Source organism: Daldinia decipiens, assembly GCF_022478715.1.
Source record: "Daldinia decipiens strain CBS 113046 unplaced genomic scaffold F4813scaffold_4, whole genome shotgun sequence".
Lineage (NCBI taxonomy): Eukaryota > Fungi > Ascomycota > Sordariomycetes > Xylariales > Hypoxylaceae > Daldinia > Daldinia decipiens.
Genome location: NW_026054547.1, coordinates 40,699 through 60,151, shown reverse-complemented (window position 1 = coordinate 60,151; position 19,453 = coordinate 40,699). Strand labels below are relative to the sequence as shown.

At 45.3% G+C, this 19,453-nt stretch overlaps 6 protein-coding genes across 6 annotated transcripts; 4 read left to right on the top strand and 2 right to left on the bottom strand.

Annotated features, from left to right (window-relative positions):
• Window positions 1–905: 905 nt before the first annotated feature.
• F4813DRAFT_218346 (short-chain dehydrogenase) lies at window positions 906–2,365 on the top strand. The gene is made up of 3 exons (XM_049239766.1): window positions 906–1,117; window positions 1,191–1,950; window positions 2,029–2,365. The coding sequence occupies exons 1-3, from the start codon at window positions 1,028–1,030 to the stop codon at window positions 2,163–2,165; spliced, it is 987 nt and encodes a 328-aa protein (XP_049103083.1). The 5' UTR covers window positions 906–1,027; the 3' UTR covers window positions 2,166–2,365.
• A 618-nt stretch (window positions 2,366–2,983) lies between these two features.
• On the top strand, window positions 2,984–7,372 carry F4813DRAFT_218353 (NAD(P) transhydrogenase mitochondrial precursor). Its single transcript, XM_049239767.1, has 7 exons — window positions 2,984–3,375; window positions 3,469–4,596; window positions 4,654–5,106; window positions 5,158–5,310; window positions 5,365–6,735; window positions 6,807–6,881; window positions 6,937–7,372. The coding sequence occupies exons 1-7, from the start codon at window positions 3,276–3,278 to the stop codon at window positions 6,966–6,968; spliced, it is 3,312 nt and encodes a 1,103-aa protein (XP_049103082.1). The 5' UTR covers window positions 2,984–3,275; the 3' UTR covers window positions 6,969–7,372.
• An 81-nt stretch (window positions 7,373–7,453) lies between these two features.
• F4813DRAFT_218342 (uncharacterized protein) lies at window positions 7,454–8,263 on the bottom strand. Its single transcript, XM_049239765.1, has 2 exons — window positions 7,969–8,263; window positions 7,454–7,846 (listed from the first exon to the last, which is right to left on the bottom strand). Exons 1-2 carry the CDS (start codon window positions 8,081–8,083, stop codon window positions 7,614–7,616), a joined length of 348 nt encoding a protein of 115 aa, XP_049103081.1. The 5' UTR covers window positions 8,084–8,263; the 3' UTR covers window positions 7,454–7,613.
• Window positions 8,264–8,945: 682 nt separating this feature from the next.
• F4813DRAFT_385650 (uncharacterized protein) lies at window positions 8,946–9,538 on the bottom strand (the record flags this gene model as incomplete). Its single annotated transcript, XM_049246283.1, has 2 exons — window positions 8,946–9,415; window positions 9,526–9,538. 2 exons carry the CDS (start codon window positions 9,536–9,538, stop codon window positions 8,946–8,948), a joined length of 483 nt encoding a protein of 160 aa, XP_049103080.1.
• Window positions 9,539–12,150: 2,612 nt separating this feature from the next.
• Window positions 12,151–13,893, top strand: F4813DRAFT_218209 (uncharacterized protein). Its single transcript, XM_049239764.1, has 6 exons — window positions 12,151–12,546; window positions 12,604–12,741; window positions 12,794–13,117; window positions 13,167–13,234; window positions 13,282–13,364; window positions 13,417–13,893. Exons 1-6 carry the CDS (start codon window positions 12,382–12,384, stop codon window positions 13,767–13,769), a joined length of 1,131 nt encoding a protein of 376 aa, XP_049103079.1. The 5' UTR covers window positions 12,151–12,381; the 3' UTR covers window positions 13,770–13,893.
• A 3,269-nt stretch (window positions 13,894–17,162) lies between these two features.
• Window positions 17,163–18,608, top strand: F4813DRAFT_399187 (Metalloprotease; the record flags this gene model as incomplete). Its single annotated transcript, XM_049248145.1, has 3 exons — window positions 17,163–17,429; window positions 17,481–17,689; window positions 17,750–18,608. The coding sequence occupies 3 exons, from the start codon at window positions 17,163–17,165 to the stop codon at window positions 18,180–18,182; spliced, it is 909 nt and encodes a 302-aa protein (XP_049103078.1). The 3' UTR covers window positions 18,183–18,608.
• Between the last annotated feature and the right edge of the window lie 845 nt (window positions 18,609–19,453).

Sequence of the window (19,453 nt, the reverse complement as noted above, 5' to 3'; positions counted from 1 at the left end):
TCCATCCTTTACTTTTATAGAACCTCTCATCATGAAACGTTTCTATCGTCACCATCGTTAAGCTAAACTGACCCGCTGAATCTACTCTTTTTGAAAGGGATTATGCTATGAAACTGATACAATGAAAGTTGAGTAAGTAAGAAACAGTTACGAGCCTTATATACTAAGTTTTATGGGTATTGCCTACCTTACTTCTTTGTCTGCTAAGTCTCAGATTTACCCCCAGACGGTCTACAAAACTCCCTATACGTCACACTGGTCGATTTACTGTTTTCTTTATTAGTTGGCTTGCTCTTTAACATTGAAGGGAGTAAACAACCAACCCCTATAAAATCCGCTCTTTTCTGTTCCAGTTTGATTGATGATTTACCTAAAACTCTATATTTGATTAGATTTATAATATGTAACTATCATATTACCTTAAAGGAGATTACTCCCCTATTACTAGGTACAGATTACTCTTTCAAGACTTAAAGCCAATGATTTAATCCGACGACCTAGGTACCTCTCTACCCAATTGATACAGATAAGCGGCTTATTGATACTAGGTAATACCGGCTGGTATTTCTAACGCAGCTCTAATTTTATAAATCCTTGGACGGAACTAGCGGCTTTAATAGTCCGAGCTAAGAGTGTGAACATGAGCGGCTTGTAAAGAATTGTGCTATGATCGAATAGTATAAACGGGACTCTATCGTTATGATCGGGCTCCCGGGGAACGTTCACGGCAGGGGCCTTTATTAGCCCCACATCTGAATCCGGCACTGCGATTGGTGTGCTCGGAAACTACGAAACTTGATTGGTTGGATTCGTAGAACCTATCAGCATGAGATGATCTTAACTTCATGAGCTGATGAGACAGTTCGGAAATAGAAACGTACGTGGCGTGGCTGAGTTCGATTAATAAAGGGAAGTATGGGAAACTTATAAAGGTAGTTATTAGGTACCATGAATTAGAATCCTTGAGTAGTCAAGCTATGTTATATTTTAAACCCGTATTATCGTTGATTGAATTATAGCCAGCGCAATGGGTGCCCAGTTTTCAAGCGCCGTAACTCAGTTCTTCCCTCCTAAGCCGGGGTTTACTGAGAAAAACATATCCGATCTCCATGGCAAGGTAAGTAGCATGTCTTCCTATATTATATTTAAGACGGGTTGTAGAACATAATGCTTACTTGCTCGGTTTACAGGTTTGCATCGTTACCGGTTCAACCGCGGGCGTAGGTAAAGAAACCGCCAGGATTCTCTATTCTAAGAATGCGAAAGTCTACATTGCCGCACGTTCCCAAGAAAAGGCCGAAAAGGCAATCGACGAAATCAGCAAAGCCTTCCCTAACTCGAAAGGGGGCCTAAGCTTCCTGAAGTTGGACCTTGGTGACTTAACTACGATAAAGGCATCAGCCGACGAGTTTCTCTCGAAGGAAAAGAAACTCGATGTCCTATTTAACAATGCTGGTGTCCAGAACCCACTTCCAGAGCCCAGTAAGACGCCTCAGGGTTACGAATATCATCTTGGTGTGAACAGCATCGGAACATACGCGTTTACGAAGTTTTTGACGCCGATTCTCATCTCAACAGCTAAGACGGAGGGAACATCTCGCGTAATCTGGGTATCGTCTTCGGCCGCAGACCTGATCGGTATAAAGTCGATCGGTATCGATATGAGCAACTTAGACTATCACGATGACAAATCATACCTCATAAAATATGGCCTTAGCAAGACCGGTAACTGGCTGCACGGCGTCGAGTTCGCCAAGCGATATAAGGCCGACGGTGTCATTAGCATTCCGTTAAACCCTGGAAATCTCGCTTCGGATTTATACCGCGACCAATCAGGCTTTATGAATATTGTCACAGCGCTCATAACATACCCCTCTATTAATGGTGCCTATACTCTCTTGTATGCCGGCCTGTCTCCCGACATTACCATTGAGAAGACCGGAAGTTGGGGTAAGTAGCTACCTATTTAGTGAAAATTGCCTTGGGGAATTTGAGGTGTATGATAGCTAACTCCCGACTTGTATATAGTGATTCCGTGGGGGCGAATTCGCTCGGTTCGAAAGGACTTGTTAGAGGCGACTAAGACCGAAGAAGAGGGCGGAAATGGCACGGCCAAGAAATTCTGGGAATGGACCAACGAGCAAGTTGATAAGTATACTAAATGAAGATGATGTTGGTGGGAGTCGATGAACAGACTGAACAGGCTGAACTAATTGGGATCGACGTGTTGAGCTTTATAATTGGATTCATATAATTGGATTCATCAGTTCTGGGAATGGGGGATTGTACTTTGATATCTAAGGAATGGGTTAGAGATACTATCATTATAACTGAGAAGAGCCTCATTACCTGATATGTTCCTTGCACACTTATACCAGTGCCGTATTTGGCAGTTATTGAGTGTACCTAAGGTAAAGCCTATGACTTCAGCTGCAGGAACTTTATCTTTTACCGTCCCCTGTAAGCTGAATATTCATATAACAGATGAGGCAGCTAGCTTCCCGTGTCATTACTGATTGGTGCCCGCAAACCCACCTTCTCCGCATGCCCTGCCACGGAACGTGCCCCACTTGCTTAATCAGGATATCCTTTGCGGGTCTACGTCTCATCGACTCGCCCCCAGTCAACCTCTCACAAGACGCCCACATGCACAACTTGCGTAACCTTTGTCGAACACGACTGACGACTTAGGCAGAATCTTCATGTACTCGATGTACTCTCCTAAACGCGTCGTTCGATGTGGGATGTGATTTAGACATATCACTTTTTTCTTTCTTTTTCCTACATCGGCTGTTCTTTTATACCGACCACAAAGAACACAGCCTAGAAACCCTAAGCCATTGATTGGTGCGGCTTGTTTCGCCGACTGTTCAGATGATCCAGACTGCTATGCCAACAACTATCAACCTATTATTTGAATATTGGTAGTTCCATGTAGCCGGGATCCCTGGAAGCGGGGGATGGTAGGTTCGAGTGGAGGATGAAAGGAAGGCTCGGGCATCTATTATCAAATATACATACCTGAAGCTTGACTGGGTATTCTCATTTGTCCTCCCTAGTTGCTGCTCTTATTCCTATTTGGTCGCGTGGCATGAACCCTTCTCTTCTACTGACCTCCTGTACTTCTTGCCTCTTGCGACATTCCAACTTCCTTTTTTTCTATGCTTCTCCTCGTAATGTGATATCGTTCTAGGAGCTCGCAGGGAGGTATAGCGGATGACAAATGAAGCCTTGAAATTGCGCTGCATGGCAGACATTTGTTGCGTCTTGTCAATATGATGTCTTGGTCATTGCTCCGGCCGGCGCTGGTCGCCAATCCCGCTTCGCCTCGTGCGACAGAGGGCCTTACACGTCGCGCCATATCACATGTCCTAGGTTCGTTCCAATGCATGGGATATGAGGAGGTGTCCAGACATCTCAGCATATTCTCCTTTCCCGCAGTATATACTAAGTAGACGGAATATATAGACTGTACGGCACAATCTCGAGCGGTAGCTGTAAGCTGTCGACGACAGTGGAATAGCACTCATGCTAGGAAGCCCGCAGTTCTACCCGCGCTGTCAAAGAAGACGTTCGACAGTGGTAGGAATGTTGCAAATAGAACAATTCCGGTAATAGCCTACTCGACCGTTGTTGAGACGCCATCCACGCCTTACGCAGATCTCACTGTAGGTGTGCCTCGTGAGACGTTTGCTAATGAGCGACGCGTGGCAATCTCGCCTCAAAATGTTGCCCTTCTCAAGAAGAAGGGCTTTCGTAATGTATTAGTAGAGCGTGGAGCTGGTGCGCTGGCCGACTTTCCAGATGAAGCTTACCAGAAAGCTGGCGCTACTCTAGTCGACACAGATGAGATCTGGAGACAAGCGGATATCGTACTTAAAGTACGAGGGCCTAATGTCAAGGAAATCGAACGACTTAGAGAGGGCGCAACAATAATCTCAATGCTCCAGCCAGCCCAGAATAAGGATATTGTCCAGCGCCTCGCTGCTCGCAAGGTTACATCGTTTGCTATGGACATGATTCCTCGTATCTCCCGCGCCCAAGTATTTGATGCTCTCAGCTCAATGGCGAACATTGCCGGTTATAAGGCGGTTCTAGAAGCGTCCAACAATTTTGGCCGCTTCTTGACTGGCCAGGTCACTGCCGCGGGGAAAATCCCCCCATGTAAGGTTCTCGTAATCGGTGCCGGAGTGGCGGGTTTGAGTGCGATTGCAACTGCTCGCAGGATGGGCGCCATTGTTCGCGGCTTTGACACACGCTCTGCCGCCAGAGAGCAAGTCCAATCTCTTGGCGCTGAGTTTATCGAAGTTGAGATCCAGGAGGATGGATCCGGAGCTGGTGGGTACGCTAAAGAAATGTCTCCTGAATTTATCGCTGCCGAAATGAAGCTATTCACTGAGCAGGCCAAAGACGTTGATATTATTATCACAACGGCTCTTATCCCTGGAAAGAGAGCACCCAAGCTAATCACTAAGGATATGGTTGAAGTTATGAAACCTGGTTCTGTTGTCGTGGACTTGGCTGCTGAAGCAGGGGGCAATTGCGAAGTGACCGAAGCTGGTAAACTGATAACGTACAACGGCGTGAAAATCATTGGTAAGACCTAGGCTAAGTGTCAGTTGAAAAATTACCGAATTGCTGACATCGTCAAAGGATATACGGACTTGCCATCTAGACTGCCAACGCAGTCGTCGACTCTGTACTCGAATAATATTGTCAAGTTCCTTCTGTCGATGTCGCCTCAGGATAAGTCATTTGGCATCGATTTGAGCGACGAAGTTGTTCGAGGTGCTATCGTTACTAATAAAGGAGATATCTTGCCTCCTGCACCGCGGCCAGCCCCTCCACCAGCCCCTACGCCTAAAGCTGCAGCTAAGCCTGAGGAAGAGGTCGTTGCGGTAACCCCATTCCAGAAGACATCTCGAGAAGTGGCTACGGTCACTGCTGGTATGGGCACTGCTCTCGCTCTTGGAAAGCTTACTGGGCCCATCTTCATGGGAAACGCCTTCACATTTGCACTGGCTTCGCTGATCGGATATCGAGTTGTCTGGGGCGTAGCTCCGGCCCTTCATTCCCCCTTGATGAGTGTCACCAATGCTATATCTGGTAAGCAGTCCCAATGCTTCTCAGCTCGGAGTTATTGACGTATTGTCATAGGAATGGTCGGTATTGGTGGTCTTTTCATCTTGGGTGGTGGTTATGTCCCTGAAACCATCCCGCAAGCGCTTGGTGCAGCATCTGTGCTGTTAGCTTTCGTAAACGTGTCGGGCGGCTTCGTAATTACGAAGAGGATGTTAGATATGTTTAAGCGTATGTGATGTCAACTAGCCTGTGGATATGTTGTTACGTGCTAATTAGGAGTAGGATCAACTGATCCACCGGAGTACCCATGGCTATATGCAATTCCCGGTATTCTGTTCGGAGGGGGTTATCTTGCGGCGGCTTCGACAGGTGCTGCAGGGCTCGTGCAAGCGGGATACATGGTCAGCTCAGTGCTTTGCATCAGCTCCTTGTCCGGCTTGGCATCTCAGGCCACGGCAAGAATGGGCAACTTGCTTGGAATCCTCGGTGTTGGCTCTGGTGTCCTCGCCTCTCTGTTAGCCGTAGGGTTCAGTCCTGAAGTGTTGACCCAATTTGGTACTCTCGCCACGGTTGGGGCCATTTTGGGCTTCGTCATTGGCAAACGCATTACTCCAACAGATCTTCCTCAGACAGTCGCAGCACTCCATTCTGTTGTTGGTCTAGCTGCGGTATTGACTAGTATCGGCAGCGTCATGGGTGACCTTTCTCATATCTCGACTCTTCACCTTGTCACAGCCTACCTCGGGGTATTAATTGGTGGTATCACGTTTACCGGGTCTATCGTCGCGTTCATGAAGTTAGCTGGAAGGATGTCTTCGAGGCCTTTGATTCTCCCCGGGCGGCACCTGATTAACTCAAGCATGCTTGCCGCTAACATAGGGACGATGGGCGCTTTTGTCACTATGGCACCAGGCTCGCCTATGATCGCTGCTGTGGCACTAAGTGCGAACACGATACTGTCGTTTGCTAAAGGGTTTACTACGACATCGGCAATCGGCGGAGCGGACATGCCAGTCGTGATCACGGTTCTTAACGCATACAGCGGCTTTGCGTTGGTAGCGGAAGGCTTCATGTTGGAGAACCCATTGCTCACTACAGTAGGCGCCCTTATAGGCGTGTCTGGTTCAATCCTCTCGTACATCATGTGCGTGGCAATGAATCGGAGCCTCACAAATGTACTATTTGGTGGTATATCGGCGCCAGCAAAAACAGACTACAAGATCGAAGGGTCAGTAACGCAGACGAATGTTGAGGACACGGCCGAATCTCTCGTCAGCGCGGAGAATGTCATTATCGTAGTTGGGTACGGAATGGCGGTCGCGAAAGCGCAATATGCTATTAGCGAGATCACCAGTATGCTCCGGGCCAAAGGGATCAACGTTAGATTTGCCATCCACCCTGTCGCAGGTCGTATGCCCGGACAGTGCAACGTTCTATTAGCAGAGGCAAGCGTCCCGTATGATATCGTACTGGAGATGGACGAGATAAACGACGACTTTGGGGACACTGATGTTACGCTCGTAATCGGTGCGAATGATACGGTTAACCCAATTGCGCTCGAGCCTGGTAGTCCGATTGCGGGAATGCCTGTCCTCCACGCCTGGAAGAGTAAGCAAGTTATCGTCATGAAACGCGGTATGGCCAGTGGCTATGGTAAGTTGAATTTTGTTTTCATCCTAACCGTTTGCAAAGAAGCAAGGGCCAAGGCGCTAATGCTTGAATAGCCGATGTTCCCAATCCCATGTTCTACATGCCCGGAACGAAGATGTTATTCGGCGATGCTAAAGTTACCTGTGATGGTAAGTTAATTTCCCACTAACATTTAATATAAACGTGATATTGACTTGCGAATAGCCATTAAAGCAGCCATCGAAGCCCGAACCTAGAATAGAAGCTCATTGTTACCTTCGGAGCATTCATTTTAGACCCGTCAGAGATCTCGTTTGCATTCTAGACTCTAGAGCATCCAGTATCATGTTTCTCTTTTTTTCGGAGATTCGGGTTCCTTTAAATACATCAGCTATATAAATCTCAAGATATCGAGATAAATTAGGTACTTATTGAACTTACTTTTACTGAAAGGGCGTCGGACTCCTCGTTGTGATTTTAAGGATTATCTTCGCGCCCACAAGCTCCAACGGGATCTGCTACAGGGGTAGTCCCGAATACCTGGTCTTCGATTCTTCGTGCATATGACGTTGTAGCATATAGAAGTAACCTTGGTATCTTCCTCATCAATTAATATAGGTTAGGTAATTATTTAAAATGGGATCATGATGTCGCATGTGGCTTGATACACACATCAAGGAGATGATGCATGTCAGATTACATGCATATATTAGGGAGTTTACTTTATAACGAATTGTGCCTAATTGCTTACACCTTTTTACCGAAACTACCTATGAAGTACATGCCAATATCGAATACCTTCAGCTCTTTTATTACGACTCCATACCCCCCTTACGAATATCACATAAGACCCTGCATCGTTTCCCGTAACAATCCTCGTGGAGGTCTTCAATGTACGGCCTTTATTTCGATAGGCCAGGGATTCCGGGAATTCCGGGAATAGAAGTAGGTAGGATTCCTCCCTGCTCGTCTTTTCCGCCTCGCTCGGCGCGATTGAGGCCCTCTTTGGATACCAGATCCCCGACTGGCTGTAGCAATCCTCCTTGGCCTACTTGTCCAGCGACTACGCCGTGTACACCATCCTGCAGCGTATTGACCTGCTCGATATTGGTGATTTTGGCCTTGTCTAGTTGTTCTATTGTGAGATACGTCCTGGTTAGCCCAAGACCGAGTCCGAGTCGACTTTCCGGGAGGGTAGGGAATAATTTAGGGTGAATACGACTATGTTAAAGGGATTTAATTGAAAGAGATACTCACCTTTAGTCGCGTAGCTAGCTTTGTTATCCTTGGTGAAATACCTGAGGAAGTTGTCTTCGATCCAGGGCATCCAGGCCTCGTATTGCTCGTTGTACGTCTGCTTTGCCCACTCCATAGCGATGTTTCCTACTGTATTTATTGTAGTTCGATCCGTCCCTGTATCCAGAAACAGCGGGAAATATAGAACTCGAGGGAATATTGGAAATATAATTTAGAGTCTGAGAGAAAGAGAAATAAACCCATGTCAAAAGAGAAGGGCCTGCGTCTTATCCATCGCTACATCTCATATTGTCTGATACTAATGTCGACGTAAGAATGCCTAATAAGTAAGTCAGAGGTCCTTGTCGAAGCAATGTGGCTGCTTTCTTACGTCATATGGCGTATTGGAGATGCTGATTGGTTGCTACTGTTGAACAGAGACTAAACAGGGAATTATCCAGTAATTTAGCCACACATGCTACTTGCTTCCACATATACTATGTCATCGAGATAACCGGTCACATAAATGCATCGCCGATGGGAAAGCTTAATTTAGGAATGTCAGGTGTCACAAGTCCATGCACTAATTATTAGTTGTCCCTCAGACATAAATCAGGTCGTCCTAGTCCGTACTTAGGTAGGTATCGTTCATAACCGCGTAAAAAGAAAATAGCTACCCCCATGATTGAATGTTGTTGATTACATGCATTACGAGTCTCGGATATCACTTTACGCCTAAAATATGCACTTGATAGGGTCACTGAAGCCTTGGTCATTATCCTCTAAGAATAAGTTCCTATCGTACAGGCCAGGTAGTTATTAAACGTGTCCGAAGCCTCATAGAGGCAAAGAAAAAACAGGCCTTTCAACCGCAAGCAGAGCGAAGCTAAACCACAGAGTCCAACTAATATGCAGGAACATTCTTTCTAACTGAAACGGCCTGTTCCTCTCATCTAGGGCCTTGAGCGCTTAGCGGCGCGGCCACCACCCTCCTACCCTTACTCCCCCTGCTTATCTGCGTTCTCACGACCGGGTTGGTTGTCGGCGATGGCTTGGGTCAATTCATGCAAGGCAGCAAGACTGGTCGCGATGGCATCTAAACCATCCAATCGTGCCGTAACAACCGCGTGGTTCTGGGCCACTTGGTTAGACAAGTTACGAATTTCTTGGGATATTTCATTGTTGGCCATCTTGGTGTCGTAGGTATGAAAGAATAGACATCTGTGAAGGCTATTAATAGTGTCGAAGGCTCGTGTACAATTCTCCCATGGACATTCATAGAGGTCGTCAACGGCGGCGATAGTGCCATGTACTGTCGAGATGTGCTTGCGGAGTAGGGCCTCCGAAGTCACGCGAACGTTGCACCCCTGAAAGAGGCAATCCACACCGATGTGCATACGTCGAATGTGATCAGAAAGGTTGGGTCGTGTCATTGCGACATAATCGCAAGAGGTGCAAGCAAATTGAGCTAGGAGAATGTTAATGAGGTTAATACATACCTAGGTAGGTACGTAAGGATGTTTTAGGTATAATTATGTACTATCGAAATTGATAGCTTTCTGTTTGGGTTAAACATACCTTGCGCAGCCATGTTGTTAGAATGACCTAATATCCGACTTAAGTGACTGATAAGAAGAACAACTTCAACCTTTAAATTGTTAGCAAGTGAAATAAGAAATGAGGTAAAGTCCTAGTATGTACGCCAAGAAGATTTAATACATAGACAATTAAGGTAGAAAGAGAACTTACTGGGAAATTGTGGCTAGTTACTCTTAGGACGCTCAAGAGTCGCTTTTCGAGGTTTGGGTGTTGAAAGAAGATGAAGGACTCGGTAGCCTAGGTAATTCCGGCACAACGAAGTTATGTGCGGAAAAGAAGAGAAGTTTGCTGGAAGTCTTTCTTAACCGCGAAAGAGATCGCAAGTAGTAAACAAGTACTAAGAGAACTCGAAGTACAGGAAGTCTTGCGCGTCGAATTATGAAATGTAAATTGTCTTCTCCAAATATGAGCTTGAAAAGGGTTTGTTGGTCAAGGCACCATATCCGAAGAACTTCAAGGAGTTGACATTGATGGAAGAAGTAAAAGGTAAGAGAAAATTTTGGGAGGAATGCAGTCTGTATTTATAGATGCAGTTGGGGTGGGAACCTAGAGAAATCAGCTGGCTGGAAAAGGTAGGAAGGTGCAAGTAGATATAGAAAGTGGGCAGGTGTCTGATCAACAGAGTTTGCCTAATTCACAAACTTTGGAAATCACTGAATGTATTGAGGTACTGGGAATTGAAATGATTGGTGTTTTTATTGTTTTCGGGGCTCCTTATAGGCCGGAGCAGCACTTGTAGTCACTGTTCGGTGTCTGGTGGGGCCGGATTTGTGGGTCTCAAGGCCGGAGCAGGCCGGCTTTTTAGACTACACTACCTACCTTTTTTGGAAAGAACCGGGGCTGGGACAGTGCACAGCAGCTGCTAAATCAGTTTGACAGGTAACAAGGTACATTAAAATTTGATTTATTGCACCTTCCCTCTGCTTAAGAGGTACGTACTTAAGGTACTTACATTGCCTAATCAAGCAATTCTAGGAAAATTCCTTCTATGATTATGAATTTTGGTTCCTGCCTTACATTATTCCCATTTCACATCTTGATCTTGCTAGAATATTACCTCCTAACTGATAAATTAATAAAGAAATACGTACCTAAGTTACTGATTAGAAAATGGAAATTCCTTGATCTGGCCACCAGTTCAATCAAGGCTTTGATTTCAAACATTCCTCATAAAGAGGACAGGTACCTACCTAGGTACTCTCGATGTAAATACCTACATGTAGCTTCAATATTGAATCTTTAGTACATAGGTACATAGGTACTTGAAATTCAAAGTTCGTTATGGAGCAACGAAACTGTTTGCATGTTGCTCGGCTCCACATGACAAGATGTACCATTTAAAAGTTATCCATCTACAGATTAGGTCTAGTACTGAGCAGGAAGAAATGATTAAGTTGGTTGAAGTGTGCATATGTACTGTGGAAAATTCAGGGGAGACCTATCAATAGGGGAAATGGGTTTACAAAGAGATTTGTTCAGTACTACTTTCACTCTCTCTCTCGGCAGGCTTACTGTACACCAGAGAGATTTCATTAATGGTGGAAGGCTATATTTAACATAGACATAGCCTCGATCAGAAATATGAGAAGTCATAAGCTACCTAAAGACCGTACAAGAATCGAAATTAGAGTCTATTGTTACACAATTATCCATCGCCAGGTCTCATGGAGAAGCGGGGCGATGGCAACGGATCAAATTGATTCGGTTGATTGACCTTAGCTAGTCAAGAAACGGAAGAATTTATCATGTACATGGATCAACATTTCCTTTAGCTTTGGCGTGATATGACTTGTGCCTGTGATTGGTATTTAAATGTCGCACGACAAAAGCAAGGGTGAGCAGCATATGTGGCAAATGTCATATGAGAGTTTATTAAGGGTGCATCCAGAGCCTCGACCAGATATGTATGAGGTGTGGCCTTCGATGTTGAGGACTAAAACTAAATAGTACCTATCTTCCTACCGAGCATCGAAGAGGAAATGACTGGTATTTAAATAGCCTAGAATGACACTTACATCCCATGCCCCGTCCTATAAAACTGCTAGTTAGAATTAAAAGGAATTCGGAGTTATTACCGATGGATTGTAGGCTCGACGCCCCCAAATGGTGAGTATCCAATGATGGGATGCGATCTCGTGGAGTACGCCGTAGATGCAGTGCAACTTGCATAAGTACACATCCTCCGAGTTGTCAGTACTCCCTCTTCTGTAGATGCTGTAGATTCGAGTAAGCAGCCCGGTTCCAAAATGACCGGCTGGTATCTATGGCTTAAAGAGGGTCGGTGATGCCGAAATTGGCTACAAAGTTGACAACTCTACATCATAGTGCAAATTGAATAATTAAAAGAGCGATTAATAACTAGTATTTGATTTAGATAGAAGAGACGCGTTGACATCAACTAGAAACGAGCCAGCTTATTCTGCTTGTGAAATGTATGACAGCATATTGCCACATTTCTGTTTGGGGGGGTTAGTTAGGTTGCATTGGAGATTATCTCCCCTTCCAGCATGTGTGATGTCGCTTATGGTTGGCATTTCTCCGTAGGGTAGGAGTATATGCAAGCCACCTTTTTACGAGCAAATCATATGTCTAGTAGGTGTACGGCGTAGGTAAAATGTCATGAAGTTCAAGAGAGACTTACAAGTCTGCCCGCTCTTTCAAATCTACTCTCTCATCATTCAAGATGTGTGTGCTTCTTGCCAACGAGGCTGGCTCTATTTCTTTCATAGTTATATGGATCCGTTTTTATCTGCACCTTGATAATTCCCCGCCAGCTTCAGTGTATCGGGTTTCCAGCGATCTATCGTTAATATAAATTCAAATTATATTTGAAATATGGCAGAAGAGGAGCCATTCTACTACATGCGCCCTGGCCATGTCATCGCAGCAGCTATAGCCCTTTCCGTAATCGATATTCTCGTCGTTGGGCTACGATTTTGGGCCCGCAAAGTCCAGAAACAGCCAGTCAGGGCTGATGACTGGCTCATGGTGCCTGCTACAGTATTATAACCCAAAAATGGCCCCGGTTCGCTGCCCATGCTAACGCTCTACACATAGCTTATTACCGTGGGGATTGGTATTTGCCAACTCTACGGTGTTTCGCAGAAGGCACTAGGGTATCGAACTATAATACCGGACGGCTTTCAAGGAAATCCTGTCGAACTTGTTACTCCGCAGCTGAGTCTCAAGTCACAAGTAAGTGATGCCGAGGCATGCGAAGTCAATAGGGCCTAACAACGTAGAACAGCTCGAGTGGATTTTCTTTCTCATGCTCCCCATAGCAACAGGATGTATGAAGGCGAGCTTTCTATTTTTCTATATGCGTGTCTTTGCGATCCAGGAGCGTAGCCCCATCAACAAATTTCTCAAGGCGTTCATCGTCTTTACAGTGGTATGGGCCGTCGCCTTTTTCTTCGGGGTGTTCTTTGAATGCGGTCGCAATTTCTGGGCTATCTGGAACTCGAATGTGGAATTCCAGGCGCATTGCTCCAGTTATATGAAGCTCATTCTTGCTCTATGTATTACCGACTTCATCGCTGACGTATTCATAATCGGTATTCCGATTCCACTGGTGGGTATCTCCGTTTGGTCTGCTGGGCACTGAACTAATATAGATCTAGGTGCTACGATTGCAATTATCCCCTAGGAAGAAATTGGGAGTCTGTTCATTGTTTCTTCTCGGAAGCGGGTAAGGTGCTACCAATAATGAACCGCGATTGTGCTAATGTGTTCAAGGACTCTTATCGCTTCAATAATACGATTTGTACTCATGGCTGGAAGCTATCTAGGAAGCATTAATATCACAAATGATAGTATTCGTAGGTACTGGTAGCCCTTCCTCTTTCAAAATGGAAGCTAATTTCCCCGTAGTTGGAACAACGGCCTGTTTATACTGGGGAATGATCGAATGCGGCATAGGAGTTTTAGCAGCATGTTTACCGACTATCCAGTTCCTCTTCAGGAAATGGATTTGGGAACCAGTCATCTTGTCTACCAAAAGCATGTTCAGCTCGCAATCTACTCAGACGACCAGGACATCATGGGCAGGCAGGTCGCATCAAGCTTCGATTCATGTACAGCAAACATTCCACGTTACCTATGACCAAGTTCACGACATCTCTAGTCGATCAACATCGCCGAATAATCTGCCAAACATATCGAACGAGAGACTCGTACGAGAATCATATCCGATGCAAGACAAATGTGTTAGGACGGTGGCGTAACGGCTAGAAGAATATATGTGGTTATGGCCCTAGAATAAAGAGGTGTGTGCATGGTATAATCTGAATATGATCTAGGGGTTATTATATGCGATGATGAATCCGGGTAGCTCATTCTTATATTTTGGGGTGGGCCGAATTCTAATAATATCTGGCACACTTATGGTTCTCCTAACGATTTGAAGGGCTATGTATCAGGATCGCAGTGTGACCAAGAACTTCATAGACTAGGTTCCTACACCGTTGCGCAATGAGCTACTGCCTGGATATCTTGAAGCATGTGTTGACCGTTATAGACTGCTTTATAAACTGGGTGTTGAGATGTCCAATCAACATATATCGGATGCGACAGCCTGACAGGTCTGGACGAATTAAAGCCTCGTCTTTCTATTCTGTTTTTGGTTGAGGATTATACATTACCATTATCATACCATGCATTACAAATCAAGGCTGAAGAATTGACTTGGTGGGATCACACGATATAACAAGGCTGACATTACGGCCAATACTATCCAGCTAAGTATAATCGCTCCTACGGAAGAGAAGGAACTCACTGCGAATGAACTAGTTAGTGGTTTTCGGTGTAAATCAAGGCTTTTGGCGGTTATGCCTTGTCGTTAATTCTGGTAAAAGTAGGTGGTTAATGTAAGGTGGAAAAGGGTAGCAGATAGTTATAACTACAAGTGAAGAACACGAGGGTCTAGTCAGGAAATGACTATTTATGTCAGAGATACCCCTTAATAGATGTTATACGTAGAGTGAATGTTAAAAGCAGCAGCGAAGCTGCTGTATAGTAGCCGTATAGTAGTATAAATCTATTAACGCTTGACCTTCTATCCTCTTTCGAGGGCGCTTCGCGCCCCTTTATATATGTGCTCTGTGTAGATCTATGCCTAATTCATACTAGTCTCACTTGTCCCCTGACAATTTGTATCTAATGTATCCAACTAACGATGGTATCGTCTGAGCTTCACGGATGACCAGTAAGTGGCTGTTTCCGTAATCAATTAGGTAGCTAATTCTTATATTTTCTACTGGTTGACAGTCAGAAATACCCATTAATGGACGTTATACGCGGTGTGAATGTTAGAAGCAGCAGCGAAGCAGCAGTAAACTAGCCGTATAGTAGTATGAATCTATCCTCTTTCGAGGGTACGCAGCGCCCCTTATATACATTCTATTTTACGTAGATCTATACCTAAGTCGTACTAGCTTCACTTGTTCCTTGACATCAACTTCGGTCAATAAATCGTCGGTACGCCTAATTATTCTAGAAAACTATTGCAATAATATGAATTAGTCATCTAGTACCTCTATTTCAAAGATCAAATTAAACCGTATCTTTTAATTCATGTTTGTTAAATGAGGATTAGTTGCTAATTGGCATTTAACATAGGAGGAATCTTAATTTGTGATTTCAGAAATCGTTCACAATGCTCCTTGGTGAATGTTAGGCTGTTAATATCAGAGTTGATGTTAGCCAATGTTAGCGAGTTCGATAAGTCAAGTCAGGCCAAATGACCATACAGATTTGACCGCCTGGAGGTCAGGTCAGGTATGTTGACTTTTGATGCCTACCTTGGCCATATTCACGACCTGGCCTGGGAGCCTTTATAAAGCCATAGCTCAGAGATGTCAGCTCTAGCCACAAAAGATGCACTAATCATATATTCAATTTTTATTATCACACAAAATACGAAATACGATCTACTCAGGCCAGGTCGAGATTTCTTCTATGCGGAGGCCCTCAAGTCACGGAGTACTACTAGAATACAAACGGCCTGGATTGCCGTACTCCGGGGCGAGTGGAGCTTGTCGGAACATATTTTACTTCCCGAGCCCGGCTACGTCCAACCATTGGCTGGAATGATTCTCTATTCGAATTAAGCGTCAAATCTTTTTATTTGGTATTTTATTAGCATCCGTTTGAGGCAATGTTATTGGTTGTTGGTACCAGGGTTTAGGGGGAATATATAGTGTGGCTGATGTGTGGCTATGTGTGGCTTTATAAGGGCATATAAGTCAAGTCAACGATATGGACGGCTAGGTAAATCTCAAGTCTTAATATATCTGACCTGACTTGTATCGAGCCAAGTATATACGATTATCTGACCTGACCTGACTTGTGGAACTCGCTGACTTTACTCGTAGAGATATTAAGACCTCTTGCTTTAGCTACTTATGAAAGCAGAAAAGAAGTAAACTTGATCAAGAAGTATTCAAACGCGGAGACTATCATAAGTGTATACATAGCATCTTGCTTATCCGCAGCTTTTATCGTTGAACTCTAGTCAGCCAATTTCAGGGGCAGTGAGCTGAGTAGTGAGTATTAATAAAGTCCTGCCCATATAAAATGGAATCTGATATGATATGTAACAGTACTTGGAGCCATTCATGATAATGCGCCTGACAAGCTTCAACGTTGCAAATCTTGGCAGCTTGGCAGCTTGGCATGTAAGGTATCCTGAAGAATACCACAGCAGCTTTGGTCTATGGTCATTTCACAAAGCTGGTCCTAATACCTTATCTTTGGCAGGATAGCCAAGACGCATCTGACAATTAATTTACATATTCTTGGTATTTATATTAATAATAAATCACATGGTCCTGCAACCAGGGTGATGGTTCTACGTAACAACCGTAACAGGCAAGCGGTCAGATTTGCGTTAGCTGGGCTATTGATCTTATCTTCTACGGCGAGATGCGTGACGTGCATCAATATAGATCCCGACGCCGATTGGACGGCCGCAAGCCGGTAAGTGACAGGAAGGGAAGCTATAGCTTTTCCGCTTGCTGGGCGGCGTGAGTGGGTTACGAATACTGCCTATCGCGAATTGACCTTTGGTAGCTTACTGCGCTCGCTTCTGATCAGAGTCGCCTCCGCCAAGAGGCCGTGGTCTGTCCTGGCCGATTTTCTTTTATAGCTACGAGCTTGCCACACCCAACCCCATACGTACTACTTTCGGTACTTGAGCTGATAGGGCAGGAATTTTGATAAGACAAGGATTCATCCAGCTTCTCCTTATAGATGGTCCAGTATCACGCTGAAAGCTACTAGTGGTGACCTACACCGCAAAGTAGACTTCGACTAATTCTGCTTTCAGATGCTAAAGGGTGGTGGTTGATTGGTTAACTAGGAGTCACGTAACGAACCAACGATTTCGTACTGCAGAAATCTCTGCGCAAGAAAAAACGCAGTAGATACGTGATGGAGCAAAATAGGCAGGTAACAGAGTTCTCAGCGGCTTCGCGCGAGACCGAGGTGGATATGAAGAGTTTGGGGGTGTATATGTCTGACTTAGTATAAGATGTCTCTGGGAGCTTTCTCGATAGTCCTATACCAACCAGATATCTTTCATTCATTCGTAACAACCCTAGTCTCTATTCCTCGGTATAATGCTGTTTAAGTCCGTCACTGCCGCAGCCCTGCTGGCTTACACAGCTGCTGCCCATTATGTGGTCCCGCGAGCAGATGGAAACTCTACGAGGCTTTGCGGTACCCCTGAGCCTACCGAAGCCCAAATAGCTGCCTCGCAAGTTATGCTCGCAAAAGAGCGGGAAATGCGCGCCAAGGGCGAATTCCGGGCCCTTAGATCATTCAGCGTGAACACCTACTTCCACGTTGTAGCGGCATCAACATCGCTCGATGACGGTTACCTTACCGTGAGTAGTAGAGCATCGTCCCAGACGCTTCACGTACTAAGTCGTATATAGCAAAAAATGATTGACGATCAGCTCGATGTTATGAACGCGGCCTACGGTGTACATGGCATTACTTTCAACCTGGTTAGCACGGACTGGACGATCAACCGCAGCTGGGCCGCGGACGGCAACGAACTTGCAATGAAGAGGGCGCTTCGCAAAGGCACCTACTCGGACCTTAATCTTTATTTCCTCGGCGATCTCGGCGGTGGATTGCTTGGGTAAGCCCCTAGTTATTCCTTATAATTTTATATGAGAGAAGCCATTGATATTCTTGCTAGGTACTGCTACTTCCCAGACAACGTTGCTGATGGATCGACTGGGTTCTATCAAGATGGCTGCACCATCCTAGCGCATTCCGTTCCTGGGGGTAACGCAGCTCCGTATGATCTCGGAGGCACCGCTATACATGAGGTCGGGCACTGGATGAATCTCTATCATACGTTTCAAGGGGCGTGTACGGATCCAGGTGACTCGATCGCAGATACTCCTGCCCAAGCTTCTGGTTCGAGCGGGTGTCCAATAGGGCGCGACAGCTGCCCTGGCGGCGGTGTTGACCCTATACACAACTACCTTGATTACAGTGACGAGTTCAGTCTACCTGCCATCTTTGAGTTATATCTGCTGACTTTTGAATACAGTATTTGCTACGAGGAGTTCACCCCAGGGCAGGAAGATCGCATGTACAGCGCATGGTCTACTTATCGTTCTTAAAGGATGTGTATTTAAAGACCGCGCATAGTATACTTACCGCTCTTAAAGGATATGTAGTCTTGGTGGCGGTGGCTGTGGAATATCTGGATGTGTGGGACATGTGCCAATATTGGTCGTAGCGGAGGTTATCACATAACCTTTCCCACATATACCTAGCTAGGTACCTATTCAATCCCGCACCTAAGATCTTCCCTCAAAATACCTACTACATGTGCATATGTCACCTTAGACACCGGTTAGTGTTAATAGAGCCAGATATCATTTTCTATTCGGCTCTAGATATCGCATCCTTAACTTGTACCGGCTAGGGAATTAATTTACCCAGGATATCTCATAGATACTATCCTATAGATACTATCCCATAACTAGGTACCTACCACACAGAAGTATGTTAGACCCCGAGTCCAACGGTCTTTCTGGACGTCAAGGTAAGCTATAAGCGGCTCACCTATTATGTTGGTTTTAGCTTCCCCACGTTCTAATCCTTGGTACTCTACAGATCTTATACCAACGATCCGGGTGGATGAAGGGTGGTGTTACCGCACTTAGTTGTGTTTGCAAGGGCCATCAAGGTACACGATCCACCCCACTGTGCCTCTTCCGAGCGCTTCGAGTTTGGGAACAGCCGGGGACCAGGATTTAGAAGGTGATTGACTTCATTCATCTGGATTAGCAATGATGCTGGAGCTAATCCCACATTTAAAGGGAACTATGAAACATCGGGATTAGAACAAAGGACGTTGAAGGTAAATTTATCCCCTGATTACACTACCTATGCAATTTTACTTTACCCTTTCAATTGAACAAGTGTATGTATTGATTAACAATTTTCTAATATCAACAATTTCCGCCAACTCCAATTCGCCGTATTTACCGATTGCTCGATCTCCTATCGCACTCGGGTTTGGGTATTCCTATTTGACGCCATCGGCCGAAACGAGATCCTTAGCAGATCCAACCTCAATACAACTCCATATAACTCCATATAACTCCATAGATCCATGTTCCTTCAGTCCTCCTAAACTAGCGATTTAACAAGTCCAGCACTCGCCAACTGAATCGTAACCAACACCCCAATCCGTAGGGTATCTGCAGTACAGCGACTGGCCGTGACATACGAGCTCGCCAGCCATCATGAGGCAGTGAGGAGGCACTGCTGGCGTCTTGAACGGCTTACATGCCGATTTGGTCTGACTCGCGTTCAAGGTAGACGTCACGGACGAAGATGTAGCCGCCGAATCAGTTTCATTGGCTATCATATTCGACCCGAA